Source organism: Perca fluviatilis, chromosome 13 (assembly GCF_010015445.1).
Source record: "Perca fluviatilis chromosome 13, GENO_Pfluv_1.0, whole genome shotgun sequence".
Lineage (NCBI taxonomy): Eukaryota > Metazoa > Chordata > Actinopteri > Perciformes > Percidae > Perca > Perca fluviatilis.
In genome coordinates, this window is record NC_053124.1 from 2,277,983 (window position 1) to 2,299,702 (window position 21,720).

A 21,720-nucleotide genomic window follows, 5' to 3' on the forward strand; every position below is an offset into this window, starting at 1 on the left:
GCACAGACAGCAATAACAGCGCAACCACGTATGGAACTATAATCCAGTGATGTAGTGAAAGTTTGGGTTTAGATGGTTTAGGCAAACAGCACAAACAACACGCAGCCCCTGCCAGGCTACATGCGTGCACGTCTGTATCTGCCATCTTTCGAATGAAGTGCATGCCACTGGATGTCAGTATATTCATTAATGACAAATGTATTGAAATAATAATCTTTAAATTTGCATTAAATAGCCAACAGATCACTGATATTGATAAGGTATTTTCAAAGAATTTTTTTTCACAAACTAACTGCTGTGAAATTTGTGAGGGGATGTCTGAGACATATTACAGGTGGTTTGATGTCAATATATTCATTAATCAGAAAATGGTTGTAACTACCATCGTTATTGGTAACTATAGCCTACATCTTTATTTATTTTTACTAATTCACAAGTGTGAAATGTTTAATGGCTCTGCCTTTCTTTAATGGCAGTGATTTGAAATGTCTATCTTGTAAAACAAAAAAGTTAATAAAGATTTAAATGAGTGGAGTTGCAATTTTACGACGGTCCCTAAGTACGTCTATTGTGATGGGCGCGTTTTAATGTGGCATGCATGATGTTTGTTATAGAAATAATACCTTTAATTCGATCTGGACTGGTCATTTTTTCACAGTGCAAAAATAACACTCTGGTCCTTACCCTGGCAGGTTGTGTAACTACTCCAGTTTATGGAAAACTGCACGAGGTCTGGAAGGGAAAGCAACTCCCCAGAAGTTAAACAAAACGTCTTTCTTCTTCATCTCAGCCGTGTCCTCTGAGTCTTAGGGAAATGATCTTGGATTGTTCTGCCTGCTCTGTTTCCCAACAAAATTTTTACTTCTCAACTTGTCCAAATCATAGTTGAGTCAGAAAAAGTAAGAAGAACCCTCCTCTGTGTGGACTGCAGATATCTGTAGCCTACGTTTCATGATGGAAGATATTTAAAACAGGAATTTATTTTACCAAAAATAATAGCATGCTTAGTTCAAAACATCCCCTTTTAATGTTTGCAATCTATTTTTGAAAATGTGATTTTTCACCAACTTTAATACCTTCTTCCTAATCTAAAATGAATTGTTGCTGTAGACATAAACCTTTAAAATTAAGCATAGATTAACTTAATTCATCAATTGATTCACTGCAGAACTACTCATGCTTACTTTACAAAACTACAAATATCTCCTCTCCATTTTTAGTGGAAAACTACAGGCAGTTCAGGTTCGGTCATGGTTCAGATGAGCAGTGAAGATGATGGGCTGATGATCCAAAAAGACAGGAAGAGCACATTTATAGTTAACTTAAAGAACAATCTGGTTATATTTTTTTCTTACAGCAATATGTCAGCTGGTGATCAGGAAATGGTTGATTTCTTGCAGGAAACCTCTGACTCTTGACAGTATTTACTGAACTGTAAATTCATGCAGAAAAGGAAAAAAAAACAGATGATGAAAATGACCAAATGAGTTGAGCCCTGAAAGCTCAAAAAGCTGCTGTGACAGGATTCCAACATTAGCATGAAGAAATTATATGTGGAGGCTATTCTGTTGACGGAAGACGATGTTAGGGGGAGAACTACATATACGTGTGAGGCAGCAGCAGAGTGTTCGGCTGTGGATGCTGAGGCTCGGCCAGACCCCATATTACTGGAGCTGAAGGAGGCTATGAGGAGACAGGATGAGAAAATGGAGGCTCTATAAAAGAGCTCTCCAAAGAGGTAGCACAGCTTCAGGTACATGCCATATGCCATGAGACAGGAGCCCAGGTATGACGGCGCAGGAAGACCCATTTGTCTTCGATGCCAGGGTGTGGGGCATCTAGCAAGGATGTGTAGGGGGATGCCAGCACAAACAGTTAGCACTGATGGTAGGGGGGCTGCTGGTGCAAGAACAGTAGGAGGAGAGATTAACCAGGGGCAGCAGGAAAACTTTCTCCCTCTGTAGTGGAGAGCCAAACTACGGACGGGAGGTAAGTGGGCTCAGGGGAGGCATTGGGTCTGACTCCAATTCTATGGTCACTACACCCTGAATAGTGTTCGTTTACTGGTAGATCAGAGAAATAAAACTCAGGATTTGTTCAGTTAAAGTTATAACAAGCTTGATGATATTGCAATCTACAATTATGTGTACACGGATCAGATACTTCAATACAGGTCTATCTTTCACCTAGCAAATAGACAAAGATTTCCCCAGCATCTGATGCTGCTAAGTTAAAATACTGTCTATTTATCCATTTCTGTCCCATCTTCTGGTAGTGCTGTCATCAGTCTGGATACCGTCCAGATCTTCTGGCTCTAGCCGGCTAACAATATGTAGCACAATGTATGAAAACGTTACCTCGGCTTCTCCCATTCTCAGGTCAAAAGAGACAAGCTGTTATTGTTTGGGATTTGAATACCTGTATGTTCTTAATCTATTGCAGACTTAAGGAGTTTTGAGAGCAAGGCCATTTCCATACTCTTGTGCTACACATTTCGCGCTTGCAAAACACTGCACCATTTTCATCTTCGCCTCCTCCGGTCAGAGGAGACCTTTTCTCAGTTCCCAATCATTCCCTGGGTGCCAATATCCCATACTCCCTTTATAATGTCTTATCACTTTAAAAACCTAATGGCCTCTCATAACCCAGAGAAGTGGATACGACAAGGTCAGCTCATGAACTCTAAAAACCTCACTTTATATTCTAACCCACAAGGGCTGTGGCTCCAGTGGATCCCCTTCAAGCAACTGACCTGTCGCTAAGCCCCGCCCCCACCCTTACCATGACAAACTCGGACAAACAAACCAGACTTGATTAGAAAAACATATGGAAAATGACAGCTGACAGAATATCAAAGCAGGCTTTGGAGACGTTTTGGGCAAAAAATAATGAAATTTCATCCAGAAGCAATCAAAAGGGACTTAATTATGCTATGTAGGGGTATATTCAAAACTTTAAAATACATTCAGAAGGTGACAAGCTTAAACTGGAGGCGAGAATATACAGATCACAGTGCAAAAGGGAAAAACCTCATCTGACATACATCAAGATTGTCCACAACGACATTCAAAGCCAGCATTGTTTGTGCACAAATGCAGTAATGTGTTGTGAATGATATTAGCCTGGCTCTGTCCCCAACTTTAGTGTTTGATAACAGGAGTAGCATAGCTAACCGCTGACGTTAATGCTAACTAGCTAGTGGAAGATTGAGACTGAGATATCTTAGGCTACGTTAACATGCAACGTTGTAAGAATATAACAGTTGGCTAATGAGCATTTTCATCTTTATTGGGATTAAACAGGGAACCTGGTTACTGTGCTCACATTGTTGGCTTAGTACATTACGTCGAGCTGTTGCAAACCAGAGAGGCGACCTGCGCTGGTCTTCCCCAGCAGTGACACCGACCAAGAGGCAGACAAATTCAAAGCGAGCCCATAACATTGGTTTTTGTTGCAAAGGCGAAAGCACTGACCATTCACTTGTTCCTATACTCCAAACAGATAAGTTAAATTTAATGACTTTGTTGTGTCAGAAGTTTGTTGTGAGTTGGAAGCTAGCAGATTTTGCATGGCTTTGCAGTAATCAGGTGTAGGAGGTGTAGTACAGTGAATTGTCAGGAATTATAAACTAATAATAAAGTTAATAATTGAACTTTTCGGAATCAGACTCATGTGTCTTATGAATCTGAACTTTGATCTCTTGTTTGAAACCCAGATGTTTTCACTTTCTATTATACACTCTTTCTCAAATCCTGCTGAAGACGAAGAATGATATATATATTGCAATTGTACATCATATCTGACATCAGCACAATGTCAACAATGTATTTGTTTACAACTATATAGGTTTAAATCTAACGTGTACAGTACATTCACTGTTTGTTATCATGCAGCTTCAGGAAGACCTACAGAGGTCCAGGATCACAGAACCAGGAGCAAAGCCACGGGACACTGGAGAGAGAAGAAAAGCAGCTGTTACTGGATTTATGTCTGAAAGCTGCAATTCACGAAGGAGAAGGCTTTCACAATGTAGTGAATATCATCTCATTGTTTTCTGTTAGCACGGACCTACATAACATCCTTCTTGATTTTTATCAACATGTCAAGAGTGAAGGATTTTCGGTTGTCATTCCAAAACTCAGGCCTGTTTTCCAGTCAGCTGCTGCAGTCTGGATCATAAAGCTCTCAGAGAGAAAGAGCTCCATCCTCCTGGAAGTGCTGAAACTCCAATCAGAGAAGAAACACCAAGTGGAGCTGAGAGGCTGCTCAGATGAAGAGAGTGAAGTGAGGAGTTTTCTACAGTGTCTGCCTTATATCTCACAGCTCAGGTAAGTCAGACATATACTGTATATTTAATAATAATATGTTGCTTCTTTAAGAAGAGGTTTTTTAAAATCCATCTTAATAATCACCTGGGTTTTAAATGTGAATTGACGGCCATTTACAAATGAACATAATGTAGAAACAGATGAATTCAATTTCTCAGTTCAATAATTATTTAGTATCACAGTCTTCTGTCTTTATGAGAATAATGAGATATGAATAATAATAACAACAATTTATTATTTCGAAACCCAAATTTCTGATATAGAAACTTTAAAAACGGGTCAAATTTGACCCGAGGACAACAGGAAGTTTAAAGTTGAATTAGATTAATAATTTTTTACAGGACAGTCATGTTCAATATGGAGTCCATCAGTAGTGTGTTGTTGTATTCATGCAGCTGAGATCATATCATCACAAAATGTTTCCTTTTATTATTTCAGTGTTCCTCTGTGGTCAGATCGTTCTGAAGGAATCAGGTTCTTTGGGAATCTGTTCTGTGCAGCAGCAGAGAGAGAACAGCAGACAGGAGAGAAGACACTTGAGCTGTTATTATCAGTGTGCAGATATCAAACATTCCTTTTAAAAGACTGGGATTTTAATGGATATCAGAGTGATTTCCTGCTGCATCTGTTCTCCCACCTGAAGGACTGTGAGACTAAAACAGGTCTGAGTCTCCTTCCATCATTACAGTCAGTTTTCCAGTCAGCTGCTGCAGTCTGGATCATAAAGCTCTCAGAGAGAAAGAGCTCCATCCTCCTGGAAGTGCTGAAACTCCAATCAGAGAAGAAACTGGTGGAGCTGAGAGGCTGGTCAGATGAAGAGAGTGAAGTGAGGAGTTTCCTACAGTGTCTGCCTTATATCTCACAGCTCAGGTAAGTCAGACATACTGTATATTAAAGGTCCCATGACATTCTGCTTGTTGGATGCTTTTATATAGGCCTTAGTGGTCCCCTAATACTGTATCTGAAGTCTCTTTTATATAGGCCTTAGTGGTCCCCTAATACTGTATCTGAAGTCTCTTTTATATAGACCTTAGTGGTCCCCTAATACTGTATCTGAAGTCTCTTTTATATAGGCCTCAGTGGTCCCCTAATACTGTATCTGACGTCTCTTTTATATAGACCTTAGTGGTCCCCTAATACTGTATCTGAAGTCTCTTCTATATAGACCTTGGTGGTCCCCTAAAACTGAATCTGAAGTCTCTTTTATATAGACCTTAGTGGTCCCCTAATACTGTATCTGAAGTCTCTTTTATATAGACCTTAGTGGTCCCCTAATACTGTATCTGAAGTCTCTTTTATATAGGCCTTAGTGGTCCCCTAATACTGTATCTGAAGTCTCTTTTATATAGACCTTAGTGGTCCCCTAATACTGTATCTGAAGTCTCTTTTATATAGACCTTAGTGGTCCCCTAATACTGTATCTGAAGTCTCTTTTATATAGGCATTAGTGGTCCCCTAATACTGTATCTGAAGTCTCTTTTATATAGGCCTTAGTGGTCCCCTAATACTGTATCTGAAGTCTCTTTTATATAGGCCTTAGTGGTCCCCTAATACTGTATCTGAAGTCTCTTTTATATAGACCTTAGTGGTCCCCTAATACTGTATCTGAAGTCTCTTTTATATAGACCTTAGTGGTCCCCTAATACTGTATCTGAAGTCTCTTTTATATAGACCTTAGTGGTCCCCTAATACTGTATCTGAAGTCTCTTTTATATAGACCTTAGTGGTCCCCTAATACTGTATCTGAAGTCTCTTTCTCGAAATTCAGCCTTGGTGCAGAATTACAGCCACTAGAGCCAGTCCCACAATGAGCTTTCCTTAGGATGTGCCATTTCTGTGTCTGTAGCTTTAAATGCTATTGAGGAGGGGGGGGTCAAGGTGGAGGGTGGGGGTGTGGCCTTGACCAACTGCCATGCTTCGCTCGTTTGAAAGCCATGATGTCTCTCTCTCATGGGCGGGCCAAATTCTCTGGGTGGGCAAAGCAGAGAAAGGGGAGGTAACCTTGCTCCTTTTGACCTCATAAGGAGAAGATTCCTGATTGGTCCATCTGAGCTTTCATTTTCTCAAAGGCAGAGCAGGATACCCAGGGCTCGGTTTACACCTATCACCATTTCTAGCCACTGGGGGACCATAGGCAGGCTGGGGGAACTCACATTAATGTTAAAAAAACTCATAAAGTGAAATGTTCATGCCATGGGACCTTTAATAATAATATGTTGCTTCTTTAAGAAGAGGTTTGTTAAAATCTATCTTTTATAATCACCTGGGTTTTAAATGTTAATTGACGTTAATGTAGAAACAGATGAATTAAATTTATCAGTTCAGTAATTATTTAGTATCACAGTCTTCTGTCTTAATAAGAATAATGAGATGATATGAATAATGATAACAACAATTTATTATTTCAGTGTTTCTCAGCGGTCAGATCGTTCAGAAGCAATCAGGTTATTTACGAATATGGAGTCCATCAGTAGTGTGTTGTTGTATTTATGCAGCTGAGATCAAATCATCACAAAATGTTTCCTTTTATTATTTCAGTGTTCCTCTGTGGTCAGATCGTTCTGAAGGAATCAGGTTCTTTGGGAATCTGTTCTGTGCAGCAGCAGAGAGAGAACAGCAGACAGGAGAGAAGACACTGGAGCTGTTATTATCAGTGTGCAGATATCAAACATTCCTTTTAAAAGACTGGGATTTTAATGGATATCAGAGTGATTTCCTGCTGCATCTGTTCTCCCACCTGAAGGACTGTGAGACTAAAACAGGTCTGAGTCTCCTTCCATCATTACAGTCAGTTTTCCAGTCAGCTGCTGCAGTCTGGATCATAAAGCTCTCAGAGAGAAAGAGCTCCATCCTCCTGGAAGTGCTGAAACTCCAATCAGAGAAGAAACTGGTGGAGCTGAGAGGCTGCTCAGATGAAGAGAGTGAAGTGAGGAGTTTTCTACAGTGTCTGCCTTATATCTCACAGCTCAGGTAAGTCAGACATATACTGTATATTTAATAATAATATGTTGCTTCTTTAAGAAGAGGTTTATTAAAATCCATCTTAATAATCACCTGGGTTTTAAATGTTAATTGACGGCCATTTACAAATGAACATAATGTAGAAACAGATGAATTCAATTTCTCAGTTCAATAATTATTTAGTATCACAGTCTTCTGTCTTTATGAGAATAATGAGATGATATGAATAATAATAAGAACAATATAGCTCTGAGACAACAACACAGTCCTGCTAATACTTTCTTATAAGGAAATAAAAAATCTTTGCATCTTAAAAATAACAAATAGAAACCTAAAAACTAAATATTTTTGTAGCGATAAAATAAGTAGCATCTCTTTCAACCAAAGAAAATGTAAATAGATTCTACATGTGTCTTCCTTTTGAGCTGAAGCCTGAGTGAACTTTAGTGACTGTGATGAAACTTGTTCCAGCTGTTGAGAGAGCAGCACATTAAGATTTCAGACATCTAGGAATCCTCATTTAGAGTCACCAGAGACACATGTGGTGAACAACAACTGTTATTTACACGGCTGTCATCTCAGGAGCAAAGAGAAGCATTGCATCATGGGATTTTCTGTAACTATTGTACCTGATATGGACTCTAGGTGTTGTTGTTCCACTGTGTATATTTATATAGTGGAAATATATTTAACATTTAAAACTCATACACAAAGTCAAATTCCATAAAGTGAACAAAACCACGAGGAAACCAATCAGCAGAGATTTCAGACCCAGGATCAGTGTTTGTGTTGTGAGTCAGTAAAAGTCCTAAAATGATGTTCTGCTCTGATGAAAGATGTGTGTAACCTTTGTGTTGTCCTCCAGGGTCAAAATTAACACTTTTGTTTTTAGACACTGGTTTTAACTTTTTACAACATTTTTTGGCACTTTTTTCCCCCATTACCACCAGTATATTCACCACTAGAACCAACGTATTAAAGCGTAACTCTCGCCAAAATGCAACCTAGGGTCTTTTTGTGAATGTACCCGAGTCAAACCTTCGTTAAAAGCATATTTAGGACGGAATCGCCACTTTTAAGATTTACCGTATTTTTGTTTTTCGGTCAAATGGCCTTTTGAATGGGAGAGCCAGGGGCACTTTTATGATCAAAATATCAAAATAGCTATTTTTAAACCACTAAGAAGGCTCGACACAACATGAGACTTTGCTCCAAGTATCACCAGGGGCTCTACACCTAAACTACACCGGTGACCAATAGATATACTATAACCAGGAGCTCTACACCTTAACTACACCAGTGACCAATATATATACTATCACCAGGGGCTCTACACCTTAACTACACCAGTGACCAATATATATACTATCACCAGGGGCTCTACACCTTAACTACACCAGTGACCAATAGATATACCATCACCAGGGGCTCTACACCTTAACTACACCAGTGACCAATAGATATACTATAACCAGGAGCTCTACACCTTAACTACACCAGTGACCAATATATATACTATCACCAGGGGCTCTACACCTTAACTACACCAGTGACCAATAGATATACCATCACCAGGAGCTCTACACCTTAACTACACCAGTGACCAATAGATATACTATAACCAGGGGCTCTACACCTTAACTACACCGGTGACCAATAGATATACTATAACCAGGAGCTCTACACCTTAACTACACCGGTGACCAATATATATACTATCACCAGGGGCTCTACACCTTAACTACACCGGTGACCAATAGATATACTATAACCAGGGGCTCTACACCTTAACTACACCGGTGACCAATAGATATACTATAACCAGGGGCTCTACACCTTAACTACACCGGTGACCAATAGATATACTATCACCAGGGGCTCTACACCTTAACTACACCGGTGACCAATAGATATACTATAACCAGGGGCTCTACACCTTAACTACACCAGTGACCAATAGATATACTATAACCAGGGGCTCTACACCTTAACTACACCGGTGACCAATAGATATACTATAACCAGGGGCTCTACACCTTAATACTAACGGTGACCAATAGATATACTATAACCAGGGGGCCTACTACCTTAACTACACCGGTGACCAATAGATATACTATAACCAGGGGCTCTACACCTTAACTACACCGGTGACCAATAGATATACTATAACCAGGGGCTCTACACCTTAACTACACCAGTGACCAATAGATATACTATAACCAGGGGCTCTACACCTTAACTACACCGGTGACCAATAGATATACTATAACCAGGGGCTCTACACCTTAACTACACCGGTGACCAATAGATATACTATAACCAGGGGCTTACACCTTAACTACACCGGTGACCAATAGATATACTATAACCAGGGCTCTACACCTTAAATACAACGGTGACCAATAGATATACTATAACCAGGGGCTCTACACCTTAACTACACCGGGACCAATAGATATACTATAACCAGGGCTCTACACCTTAACTACACCAGTGACCAATAGATATACTATAACCAGGGCTCTACACCTTAACTACAACGGTGACCAATAGATATACTATAACCAGGGGCTCTACACCTTAACTACACCGGTGACCAATAGATATACTATAACCAGGGGCTCTACACCTTAACTACACCGGTGACCAATAGATATACTATCACCAGGGGCTCTACACCTTAACTACACCGGTGACCAATAGATATACTATAACCAGGGGCTCTACACCTTAACTACACCAGTGACCAATATACTATAACCAGGGGCTCTACACCTTAACTACACCAGTGACCAATAGATATACTATAACCAGGGGCTCTACACCTTAACTACACCAGTGACCAATAGATATACTATAACCAGGGCTCTACACCTTAACTACACCAGTGACCAATATACTATAACCAGGGGCTCTACACCTTAACTACACCAGTGACCAATAGATATACTATAACCAGGGGCTCTACACCTTAACTACACCAGTGACCAATATACTATAACCAGGGCTCTACACCTTAACTACACCAGTGACCAATAGATATACTATAACCAGGGGCTCTACACCTTAACTACACCAATGACCAATAGATATACTATAACCAGGGGCTCTACACCTTAACTACACCAGTGACCAATAGATATACTATAACCAGGGGCTCTACACCTTAACTACACCGGTGACCAATAGATATACTATAACCAGGGGCTCTACACCTTAACTACACCAGTGACCAATAGATATACTATCACCAGGGGCTCTACACCTTAACTACACCAGTGACCAATATACTATAACCAGGGGCTCTACACCTTAACTACACCAGTGACCAATAGATATACTATAACCAGGGGCTCTACACCTTAACTACACCAGTGACCAATAGATATACTATAACCAGGGGCTCTACACCTTAACTACACCGGTGACCAATAGATATACTATAACCAGGGGCTCTACACCTTAACTACACCAGTGACCAATAGATATACTATAACCAGGGCTCTACACCTTAACTACACCAGTGACCAATAGATATACTATAACCAGGGCTCTAAACCTTAACTACACCGTGACCAATAGATATACTATAACAAGAGCTTATAATCTAACTAAACCATGACCAATAGATATACTATAACCAGGGCTCTACACTAACCCAAAAGATATACCCAGGTTATATTAACTACACCAGTGAACAATAATATACTATAACCGGGGCTCTACACCTTAACTACACCAGTGACCAATAGATATACTATAACCAGGGGCTCTACACTACTTAACACCAATGACCAATAGATATACTATAACCAGGGCCTCTACACTACTACACCAGTGACCAATAGATATACTATAACCAGGGCCCCCCCCCCTTTTACTACACCTTAACCACCGGTGACCAATAGATATACTATAACCAGGGGCTCTACACCTTAACTACACCAGTGACCAATAGATATACTATCACCAGGGCTCTACACCTTAACTACACCAGTGACCAATATACTATAACCAGGGGCTCTACACCTTAACTACACCAGTGACCAATAGTATATACTATAACCAGGGGTCTTACACCTTAACTACACCAGTGACCAATAGATATACTATAACCAGGGGCTCTACACCTTAACTACACCGGTGACCAATAGATATACTATCACCAGGGGCTCTACACCTTAACTACACCAGTGACCAATAGATATACTATCACCAGGGGCTCTACACCTTAACTACACCGGTGACCAATAGATATATACTATAACCAGGGGCTCTACACCTTAACTACACCAGTGACCAATAGATATATACTATAACCAGGGGCTCTACACCTTAACTACACCAGTGACCAATAGATATACTATCACCAGGGGCTCTACACCTTAACTACACCAGTGACCAATAGATATACTATAACCAGGGGCTCTACACCTTAACTACACCGGTGACCAATAGATATACTATAACCAGGGGCTCTACACCTTAACTACACCAGTGACCAATAGATATACTATAACCAGGGGCTCTACACCTTAACTACACCAGTGACCAATAGATATACTATAACCAGGGGCTCTACACCTTAACTACACCAGTGACCAATAGATATACTAGAACCAGGAGCTCTATACCTTAACGAAAGCGTTGACAACATTGGTTGTGTACACAGTTTACTAAAAAGAAAGGTTTTGAACTACTCACCGTAGCTCTTGTTGTTTCCGGCTGCTACCACCTCGGCAGTCAAAACCAGTCGATATCCGAATGCGAATGAACAGACTCCATAAGAGGCTCCTTTTTCAACTACAAGGTCAATATTGTTTTTCAATAAGGACAAAACAAGAAATAATCCGTGCATTTATATGAAACTAAGCTTTAGGAGCTTTCCATCTTTACTCTCCTCCCTGTTAGGTTGCATTCAGAAATCGATTGTTTTTGACTGATAAAATGGCTGCGGCCGGAAACAACAACAGCTATGGTGAGTTGTTCAAAAGCTTTCTTTTTAGTAAACTCTTGGTACACAAACAATGTTCTCAATGCTGAGTTCATGTGTAGAGCCCCTGGTGATACTTGGAGCAAAGTCTCATGTTGTGTCGAGCCTTCTTAGAGTTTTAAAAATAGTGATTTTGATGCTATCATAAAAGTGCCCCTAACTCTCCCATTCAAAAGGCCATTTGACCGAAAAACAAAAATACGGTAAATCTTAAAGTGGCGATTCCGTCCTAAATATGCTTTTAAACAAAGGTTTGACTCGGGTCCATTCACAAAAAGACCCTAGGTTGCATTTTGGCGAGAGTTACGCTTTAACACTAATTGAACAATAATTTTTGGAATTCATGGTCAATAAACTTCATTTATATGAAATTATCTCATTTTTGTGTTATAAAAAAGCAGAAATGATAAATGATTTTGACTAACAGTTAAGATCAGAGAAACAAAGGTAATGGATAATCACAGACATAGATAATGTTATAAACTTAATAAAACACCCACAATTCAATGAAAGTAGAGATGTGATCCTTAATTTGACTTGTGAAGAGTGTTATTTTATTTATTTTATCCACGTTATTTTGGGGCAGTTTGGTTGAAAGAAACCCAAATTTCTGATATAGAAACTTTAAAAACGGGTCAAATTTGACCCGAGGACAACAGGAAGTTTAAAGTTGAATTAGATTAATCATTTTATACAGGACAGACATGTTCAATATGGAGTCCATCAGTAGTGTGTTGTTGTATTCATGCAGCTGAGATCATATCATCACAAAATATTTCCTTTTATTATTTCAGTGTTCCTCTGTGGTCAGATCATTCTGAAGGAATCAGGGGCCTATTGCACAAAAGTAGAATAAAGAAATCCAGGATAAATGAAAAAGCGCAGCTTGACTTGTGTGATCCACTCATCGCGGCTCAATCGGTTGCACGTTTGCCGAGCCAGGATGAGAAGGTGAAGCTATGTCAGGCCAGGTGTACATAGCTGGGATAAGTGCACGTTCACGGATTTCTTAAATAGACCACGGTATCGATCACAGATTTACTGATGCAGAAATGGAGAAGACGAGTGCAGCAGCAGCTTCTAATGGAAATTTACGAGGAGGTGAAAAATATAATATGCAAAAAGGGAAATACGGCTGTTATCAAACGAAAAAAAGCCCGACAGACAATAGCGGACCGACTGAATACGTATGGAGTTAAAAAAAATCTTAGTCACTCCACGTTTTAATTGCTTTAATATGCTTGTTTTATGTGTTGGTTTTATTGCTGTATCTGTTTTTATGCGCTAAATGTGCTGGTTTTAGTGTAAAGTGTATTTGATTAGCCTGTAAAGCACTATATAAATAAAAAAAATAATAATAATCTTGTTCCTGGGAAATTTATAAGGACTAGGCTTAATTTCAAAGCTTATTCATAATGCGAGAATGTTTTACAACCATATGCACAAATCTCCATAAGCTATGTCTAATTCTAAATATCTTTCTACAATTAATGTTCATACAGAACAAGCATGACTGGACAAAAACTAGAAAAAGAAGTGACTTCAATACACACTGTAAGCATATCTGTAAAACAATGTAGCCTGTTATTATTCATGTTTTTTTTTCTCACTCCCAAGCTCCAAGATGACAAGTGACAGCCCCAAAATAAAATGATTAAGAAGCTTTGTGGCATTCCAACACATTCTCACTCCCATTTGGTAAAAAAGGACATTTGATCAGGTGCCATTGTCGTCGTTATTGATGCTAAAAGTCCGCTTTTAGAGTCCGCTGCACGGTGTGGGGATCCCCCTGCCTCCCGCGTTGCACGGGCGGGGGCACATTTCACGGGGACAGCAGCGGAGGAAAAGCCCATTTCCTCCGTATCGTCATTTAAACAACTGCAATCGTAGGATTTAAATCAAACTCGTGACAGCAATAGTGACAAGTAATGCATGTTAATAAAATGAAGCAGAACACATTCAGAAGACAACGGAATAACTGTTAAACACGTTTATTTCGGATCAGAGCGTCAGCTGATTTAACACATCAGACTCCAGGATTAATCTTAGCCTGGCTGTTAGCCTGCTCTGGAGCAGGCTAGCTGCAAAGAATAAATCGCCATGGTTACTTGGCTGGGTTTAATTCAACCTGCTTTTGTGCAACCAAGTCAAAGCTAAATTCATCCAGGATAACCTGAATATCCCGGCTTAATCCCTTATCCTGGTTTTGTGCAATACCCCTCAGGTTGTTTGGGAATCTGTTCTGTGCAGCAGCAGAGAGAGAACAGCAAACAGGAGAGAAGACACTGGAGCTGTTATTATCAGTGTAGATATCAAACATTCCCTTTAAAAGATGATGATGATGATGATGATGATGATGATGATGATGATGGATATCAGAGTGATTTCCTGCTGGATCTGTTCTCCCACCTGAAGGACTGTGAGACTAAAACAGGTCTGAGTCTCCTTCCATCATTACAGTCAGTTTTCCAGTCAGCTGCTGCAGTCTGGATCATAAAGCTCTCAGAGAGAAAGAGCTCCATCCTCCTGGAAGTGCTGAAACTCCAATCAGAGAAGAAACTGGTGGAGCTGAGAGGCTGCTCAGATGAAGAGAGTGAAGTGAGGAGTTTCCTACAGTGTCTGCCTTATATCTCACAGCTCAGGTAAGTCAGACATATACTGTATATTTAATAATAATATGTTGCTTCTTTAAGAAGAGGTTTATTAAAATCCATCTTAATAATCACCTGGGTTTTAAATGTTAATTGACGGCCATTTACAAATGAACATAATGTAGAAACAGATGAATTCAATTTCTCAGTTCAATAATTATTTAGTATCACAGTCTTCTGTCTTTATGACAATAATGAGATGATATGAATAATAATAAGAACAATGTAGCTCTGAGACAACAACACAGTCCTGCTAATACTTTCTTATACAGGAAATAAAACATCAAACACAAATGAAAATATATCTCACAGCTCAGGTACTGTGTATTTAATTCATCCTGTAGGAAGTCATTGTCCATAACATGGTTTGTTATGTATTTTTTTTCTTTGCTGTGTTCACACTTCCTGCTTGTTGTTGTGTTTCAGCTGTGATCCCGAGTTCTTCCAGAGTGTGTGTTCACTGATCTCGGTCAGATCCAGAGAGGAGGCCCAGCAGTTGGCCTCTGTGCTGCAGCTGCTGGGCTTCAGCCTGCCGTTAACAGGAGAGTTGTCTGTGGGGACAGTTGTCAGACTTTGTGGCTCTGACGTAAATCTCATCCTCACACCAAGAAAGATGTCTGTCAGAGGAGCCTCCCTCCTCTTTAGACATACAACACAACTTCACAGTCTGAAGTACGTTTTCATATTATTACTGTTTTTTATTCTTCTAACCATCTTCTCCAGTTTTAATGTTCAGTTAGTGGTGAACTTTTTTTTTTTTAAACTTCCTCTCTTTTGTTTTCAGGCTTTCCATTGACATGGCCTTGTTTATGTGTTGATGGTTCAGAAGAGGGACAGTGGCCTGTCGGCTGACTATCGTGGAGCTTTCTCTCTCCTCTCAGACAGCCCAACCATCAGAGAGAGTGCTGATGAAGGTTGTCAGTAGTTTGGCTTCCCTGCTGAGATACTGGACAGTCAGACGGTTAGACCTGACGGAGGTCTGTGTTCCTGCTCAGGGTCTCATTCCTCTGCTGCTTCATGATGGTCCTCTAACAATCAAGTACACATCTTTCCTGAGCCTCATAAACACACACTGATAAATAAAAAGGCCAAATGTATTAATAATCTACTTTTCTAACATTTTAATCTGCAGACTGAGTGAGAAGGTTTTGCAGCCGCTACTCTCCCTCCTCCATGAAATCCAGGATGAGGCCTTGACCTGTTCCTTCTTGAGGAAGGTTGGTGGAGAGCTGACGTCCTGCTCTCTGAACTGGGAGCTCCTTCACTATCTGCTGCTGCAGTCCTCAGCTCACACCATCACTGTGAACATGAGGAAGAGCCGCTTCTTACAGGAGAGCGTCTCGCGTCTGCTTCCCTTTCTGGACAGGGTTGTGTTCAAAAGGTCAGCAAGTTGTTGTTTTTTAGGTTTTATCATATTTAATCATGTCCATGTGTTGTTGTGGCTTGTTTTCACTAAATAAAGTGTCCTGGTGTATACACTTTATGCTTTCAGACCCAGTCCCAGCTTTGTGTTGACCGCCATCAGAGAGATCTATAAAGCTCGAGCCAGTCCCATTATAGCCAGTTTACTGAGGTCATTGGATGATGTCATCAACCTGACCTGCAGAGAGATGGACTTGGAGGACTTTGCTGCTCTGCTCTTCACCCTCAGACACAGTGACCGAGTTAAACTGAACCTTACGTGGACCTTTATACCAGCAGGGGAAATAAAGTCCATCCTCTTTATGCTGGACAAAGTCTCTCATCTCAGGTCAGACATTAGTGCTCGTCTATTTACCGCTCACAGACAAACAAAAACATAACATTCCTTTGCCGCACGTTCAAAACAACTGTTGCTTCTCCACATCATCAACACCTGAGTCCAGTTATCTCTTGAGAACTGCTGCTCCAAGCGGTCGAAGGTTCCAAACAAACACAAACCACAATGTAAACCAAAATGGCTCTTACACCAATAGAAAATATATACAAGTAGGGCTGAAACGATTCTTCAAGTAACTCGAATAATTTGATTACTAAAAATCCTCGATGCAAAATTCTTTGTCTCGAAACTTCGTTTAATCAATGTAACTGACGTTGTATGGCTCGCTGCGTTTCCACACGAGGATTATTACTAGCGCACAACGGGCTGACACTGGACACAAGACTGACTACAGATTACAAAATGAAGGAAGATGGCGAAAATAGTGAGGGGGTTAAAAGAAGAGACAGTCAAAAGAAAACTACAAAAAGTTTGGGATCGTTTTAAGCTGCAAACATACTGCTAACTGTTTATTAGTTTGCTACTAATTTTGAAAATTTTGACAAAGTTCTGTAAACTTAGCTGCTTCCGGAGACAAACCAGCCCCTCCCCGCTGGAGCATTAACCTCATGGCTACTTAATATGCACATGAAGGACGTCACCGGACCATGCCGGTGATGTCAGCATTCTTCATTCCATCTCCTCACTCAGCATTAGCCTTTTTAAAATCTGTCCCCCTGAACAGTGTAGTTGAATAGCCCTGCTGTAAGCTTTGTACCGTCACATTTCCCTGGGCTTAGTGAACAGCTCTTTTGCATATCCAGTGCAAAGAGCCAGAGGCAAGAAGGGCAAGGGGGCCAAAAAGATTTACATTTGGGCCACCAAAAATGTACTTTAGCCAACAGAATAAAGGGGCTTGGTGGCCCATGCGGCCTGTGCTTAAAAATATTAGCATCTATCCCTGTTATTGTATGCAATTTAGGCAATAAAAAAGGTTGCTTTTTCAAAAAAAGAAAACCTCTCTTTTGTATATTTACTATTGCTGTTTACTGTAAAGCAAAGTATTTTTCTTATCCGATTACTCGATTAATTGATGAAATAATCGGTAGAATACTCGATTACTAAAATAATCGATAGCTGCAGCACTTTATACAAGACATTACAAGATCATTCGTTATAAGATAATTTGGGTTTATTATTGTCTTTAGTAGTAGTTTTGTTCCATCATTTTATTAGTAAAATTCACATTTAACTCACCAAGTTAACAGCTGAGATCTGTGAGCTCGGGGCTGAAAAGAAGTCTGACGGGTCAAGCAACACAAGCAATCACACAGCTGGAAACAAACCAACAGATTATTTAAAGCACACACTGAATGTGAGCCTTGAAATGTCTGATAAGCTCTCCCTGCACAGGAAAACTGTGCATGCACAACTCCAATCAGTGGGACAGAGTTGAAGCAGGAAGTGTTTCTTAAAACTGTGAAGGATGTTTCCACCTGACAGTTTGGGTCATTGTGACTACCCGATGTGAGTCGAGTGCAGATGGGAGTTGCGCTGGCGTCACTTTGCGACAGGTGTTGGAGCTTCGCAAAGGACGACTAGTGAGGCTTGTTCAAGTTATACAGATAGAATGTTTGCCAGGTTATTATTTGTGAGAAAACTACTACTGTGTTTGTGATCCTCGCTAGAGGCTGAAGTAGCCTACAGGAACCTGCTAACGAGAGAATTCTGTAATGTCAATACATAAAAAATTGACTTACATAAAGAAGTTGGTTCACTACAAGTTAGCAATCAAACACAACAAAAGGTGTCACTTGAATGGCGTTTTGAGCTAACTTTAGCAATCAAACAATCATAGATAGCTAAAACGTTTGCCGGATCCGGATCCCTTGGCGTTATGCCGTAAACCGTTTAAATCTGAGCATTCGCAACTCACATCTGCACTCGACTCACATCGGGTAGTGACATCATTTTACCGTTTACTTTTGTTTTCTCTGTAATTAGTTTGTCTAACCTGGAGGTTTGTTTCCAACCAATCTGATCTGTTTCTTGGTCAATCGAAGCTCTTTTCTATTAACATGATAGGCTTTATGTTATTTCTACTGACAGAAGGACAAAACTAGGATAATAAGTTGTAAAGAAACATAATTATCCTTTAATTTGTCTTTTGTTTCTAATAAATGTGAAGCTGCAGATCATTCTAGTATCTGATCAATGAAACTATCTATGGTTCTGTGATTTGTTTAATTTGTGGATAATTTCCTCTCAGTGTTGACAGGAATCAGCTGCTGAGGTTGGTCCACTGCTGCGCTGCCTCTGAGGCCCAGCAGGGGGCAGCAGCCGGCCTGCTCAGGACTGTGCAGCACCGGCTGGATCTGTCCTGCTGCTCCAGTGTGGAGCTGGACCCTCAGAGTGACTCTCTCAGTCTGACTGATGAGGACTGCAGGGCCGTCTCCACCATCCTGACTCACAGCAGCAGAGACACACAGCTCATCCTGCAGGACTGTGAGCTGGAGGACAGCGGCCTGGACCTGCTGTTTCCTGTCTTGCACAGAGTCCGTCTCAGGTGGGAAAGATCCCAGAAGGTCTGAAAGAAGAGGAGAATTTTTTGTTCATGTTTCTGCATCCTAACACTGCTCTGTTTCTCCTGCTCAGAGCCAGTAAAGCTGTCCTCCTCCGGCTGGTCTCCCTGGTTCCTGTGAACAGTGAGAGGGAGTCAGTGAGACGGGCAGTGTCCCTCCATACAGCCCTGGATGGACAGCTTGACCTCAGTCACAGCACACTGGATCATAGGGCCTGTGAAGCTCTGGCCCTAATGCTGGACTTCAGTGAAGAGCTGACAGAGCTGGACCTGAGTAACTGTGGACTCACTGACCAGCTGCTGCTCACACTCAGCGCACATCTGCACAAAGTACAAGTCTTGGAGTGAGTCAAACTATGACTGATGTGTTCATGTGTGCAACAGTGTTTATAATGCAGTCAGCTCCAACCGAGGTGGAGGTGTTAATTTATAAAATATATATTACAGCAACAGGTAAAGTCTGTGAGAGGTTCAAAAAGAGCCAGCAAAGCCAGCTGCTTAGTTTAATGAGCCGAGACGACAGCAAGACGGCTTTCTGGAGAAAATAATCATAAATAAATGACATAAATTAATTAAGCTATATATATCTTAGAGCACCATACATTTATTATAGATTCCCCCTAATGTGCTTTCCAGGGCAGATGATGTTGCATTTACATTTCAGGAGGGAGTGAAGTTCCCGTCAGTGTGTAAATGATGTAGACAAACTTATTTTAGAAGAATGTCTGTATAGTCAGAGCTGTCTACAGAAAGCTGCAGTACAACAAACATACTGTACTTATTTTCTCCTGTCTGTATCTAAAGTGAGTAGATTTCATTTATTTTACTGTAAATTCCTTCAGAAAGCATCAGTCTGGCTGAAGATGAGCTATAAAAACAGAGAACTCATAATAATTCTGTTGGCACAACACAATCTATTCTGATTATCAAGAGATATGGGCTTTGGTGATTTGTTCAAAGTGGAAAATGTCCGTCAGCAGCATAATATACAGTAATAAATGTAGCTCTGTGTCACCGTTTGTGTTTGTGTGCATGTTACAGTCTGAGTCACAATAACATCACTGATGCTTCAACTGACATGTTACTCCGGCTGTCCATCAACACCTCCACTGACACCGTGCGGTGAGCATTCTTTAATTAGTGTCCCATTCATTAAATTAAGACAAAATTAATAACTTCAGATCAGTTAAATGAACCGCTCCACATATTATTCTGTGTGAATAACGTCTGCTCTCTCTGTTTGTGATTGTGTGTTTTTCTAGACTCTTCGGGAACAACATTGTGGACAGAACCTCCTTTAAGGAAGACAAGCGGTTTGAGATCTGGTGAAGCAGTCGTCAGTGTGGCGGTGGTCCTGTGTAAGGTCTCCTTCTACCACCTCAGGAACATTGCCAAACCCAGTCTCACACTCTGTCTGTCAGATGCAGAAAAACACCGTCCACACCTTTGCCTCCTCCTCAGGACTTCTAGCTAGAGCCTTCGAGAACTTCACTACATCCAGAACAGCGCCGCTAGGATCTAAGGTACGAAAATACGACCACATCACACCCATCCTTCGCTCTCTCCACTGGCTTCCTGTCTCGTTCAGGATCAAGTACAAAATCACGCTGCTCACCCATCCATGGAAACGCCCCTCCCTACCTCAGAGAACAACTCACACCACACACCTCCTGATGGGACCAACAAACAAAGGCCTTCTTCTGCTCGGCCGCTCCTCTTCTGTGGAGTTCCTCCCAGACCACCTGAGGGCTCAGCAAAACACTGACTCCTTCAGGGAGGGCATAAACACATTTCTTTTTCAGAAAGCCTTCTTCTAAACTTTGTATTTTTATGCTCCTGTTTTTTAAAACTGTTTTTAATATTGTTTACTTATTAAATGAAAATATGACTGTATTGCCGGTACTAATACTGTGTTTGACTGTGAATATGAGTATTATCAGAGAATGTCTAATAAGGGGAGAACTTCCACTCTCTGGAAACTTCCAGCTTCTTAACTGGCTGCAGTTCCACTCTGGTTCTATATGTTCAATGACGTCATACACATCGTACGGCCAGAGATGCTGCTTTACGACAAGCCAGAGACTCTGACATTCTGGTTCCACTTCGGATGCCGTCAAGCGGGATCTCCGGTCGTAATCAGACCTTCACTGACCAATCAGCATTCATTAGCAGAATGCTAGACTCAATCTGTAAGAAATCCAAAGGACATAAGTACTCGTTCATTCAACTTTCGACCTATAACCCATGTTGAACTTGCAAAAACTACAATCAAATCTGAGATTTCTCTAAGACAATAAGGCGAAAGAGACAGGTTTAGCCGTCTAGCTCTATAGAGTCCCATTCATTTTGCACTCGCCTGCGATCACCCCCAGTGGAACTCTGGTGGAACTGCAACCAAATTCGGTACAATGGGGCTGAATAGGGAGTGGACAGGCTCTCCGTAGACGGGCTCTGCTATAACTAAC

General features: G+C 40.8%; 1 protein-coding gene and 1 long non-coding RNA gene across 5 annotated transcripts; one reads left to right on the forward strand and one right to left on the reverse strand.

Moving 5' to 3' along the window:
• Positions 1–4,131: 4,131 nt before the first annotated feature.
• LOC120570829 lies at positions 4,132–21,161 on the forward strand. 4 transcript variants are annotated; one of them, XM_039819398.1, is made up of 12 exons: positions 4,132–4,328; positions 4,972–5,198; positions 6,929–7,298; positions 14,701–14,927; positions 15,363–15,608; positions 15,721–15,975; positions 16,069–16,317; positions 16,429–16,686; positions 18,944–19,240; positions 19,330–19,599; positions 20,297–20,377; positions 20,518–21,161. In XM_039819398.1, the coding sequence occupies exons 6-12, from the start codon at positions 15,845–15,847 to the stop codon at positions 20,582–20,584; spliced, it is 1,353 nt and encodes a 450-aa protein (XP_039675332.1). In that variant the 5' UTR covers positions 4,132–4,328; positions 4,972–5,198; positions 6,929–7,298; positions 14,701–14,927; positions 15,363–15,608; positions 15,721–15,844; the 3' UTR covers positions 20,585–21,161. The 4 variants fall into 4 exon arrangements, with proteins under 4 accessions (XP_039675332.1, XP_039675333.1, XP_039675334.1 ...); XM_039819400.1 differs by lacking the exons at positions 4,132–4,328; positions 4,972–5,198; positions 6,929–7,298 and adding exons at positions 13,354–13,386; positions 14,510–14,590; XM_039819399.1 differs by lacking the exons at positions 4,132–4,328; positions 4,972–5,198; positions 6,929–7,298 and adding an exon at positions 12,250–12,270.
• LOC120570830 lies at positions 6,802–12,047 on the reverse strand. Its single transcript, XR_005641143.1, has 3 exons — positions 11,997–12,047; positions 7,066–7,232; positions 6,802–6,915 (listed from the first exon to the last, which is right to left on the reverse strand). It is a non-coding gene; the product is annotated as an uncharacterized LOC120570830 (long non-coding RNA).
• Positions 21,162–21,720: the final 559 nt, after the last annotated feature.

What these genes read in the sequence shown, in the direction of transcription:
- LOC120570829 (XM_039819398.1), top strand. Translation starts at nt 15,845, where the DNA reads ATGAAGGTTGTCAGTAGTTTGGCTTCCCTGCTGAGATACTGGACAGTC. An exon ending in GATGGTCCTCTAACAATCAA is followed by an intron (nt 15,976 to 16,068) that starts GTACACATCTTT and finishes TTTAATCTGCAG; the next exon opens with ACTGAGTGAGAAGGTTTTGC. An exon ending in ACCTCCACTGACACCGTGCG is followed by an intron (nt 20,378 to 20,517) that starts GTGAGCATTCTT and finishes GTGTTTTTCTAG; the next exon opens with ACTCTTCGGGAACAACATTG.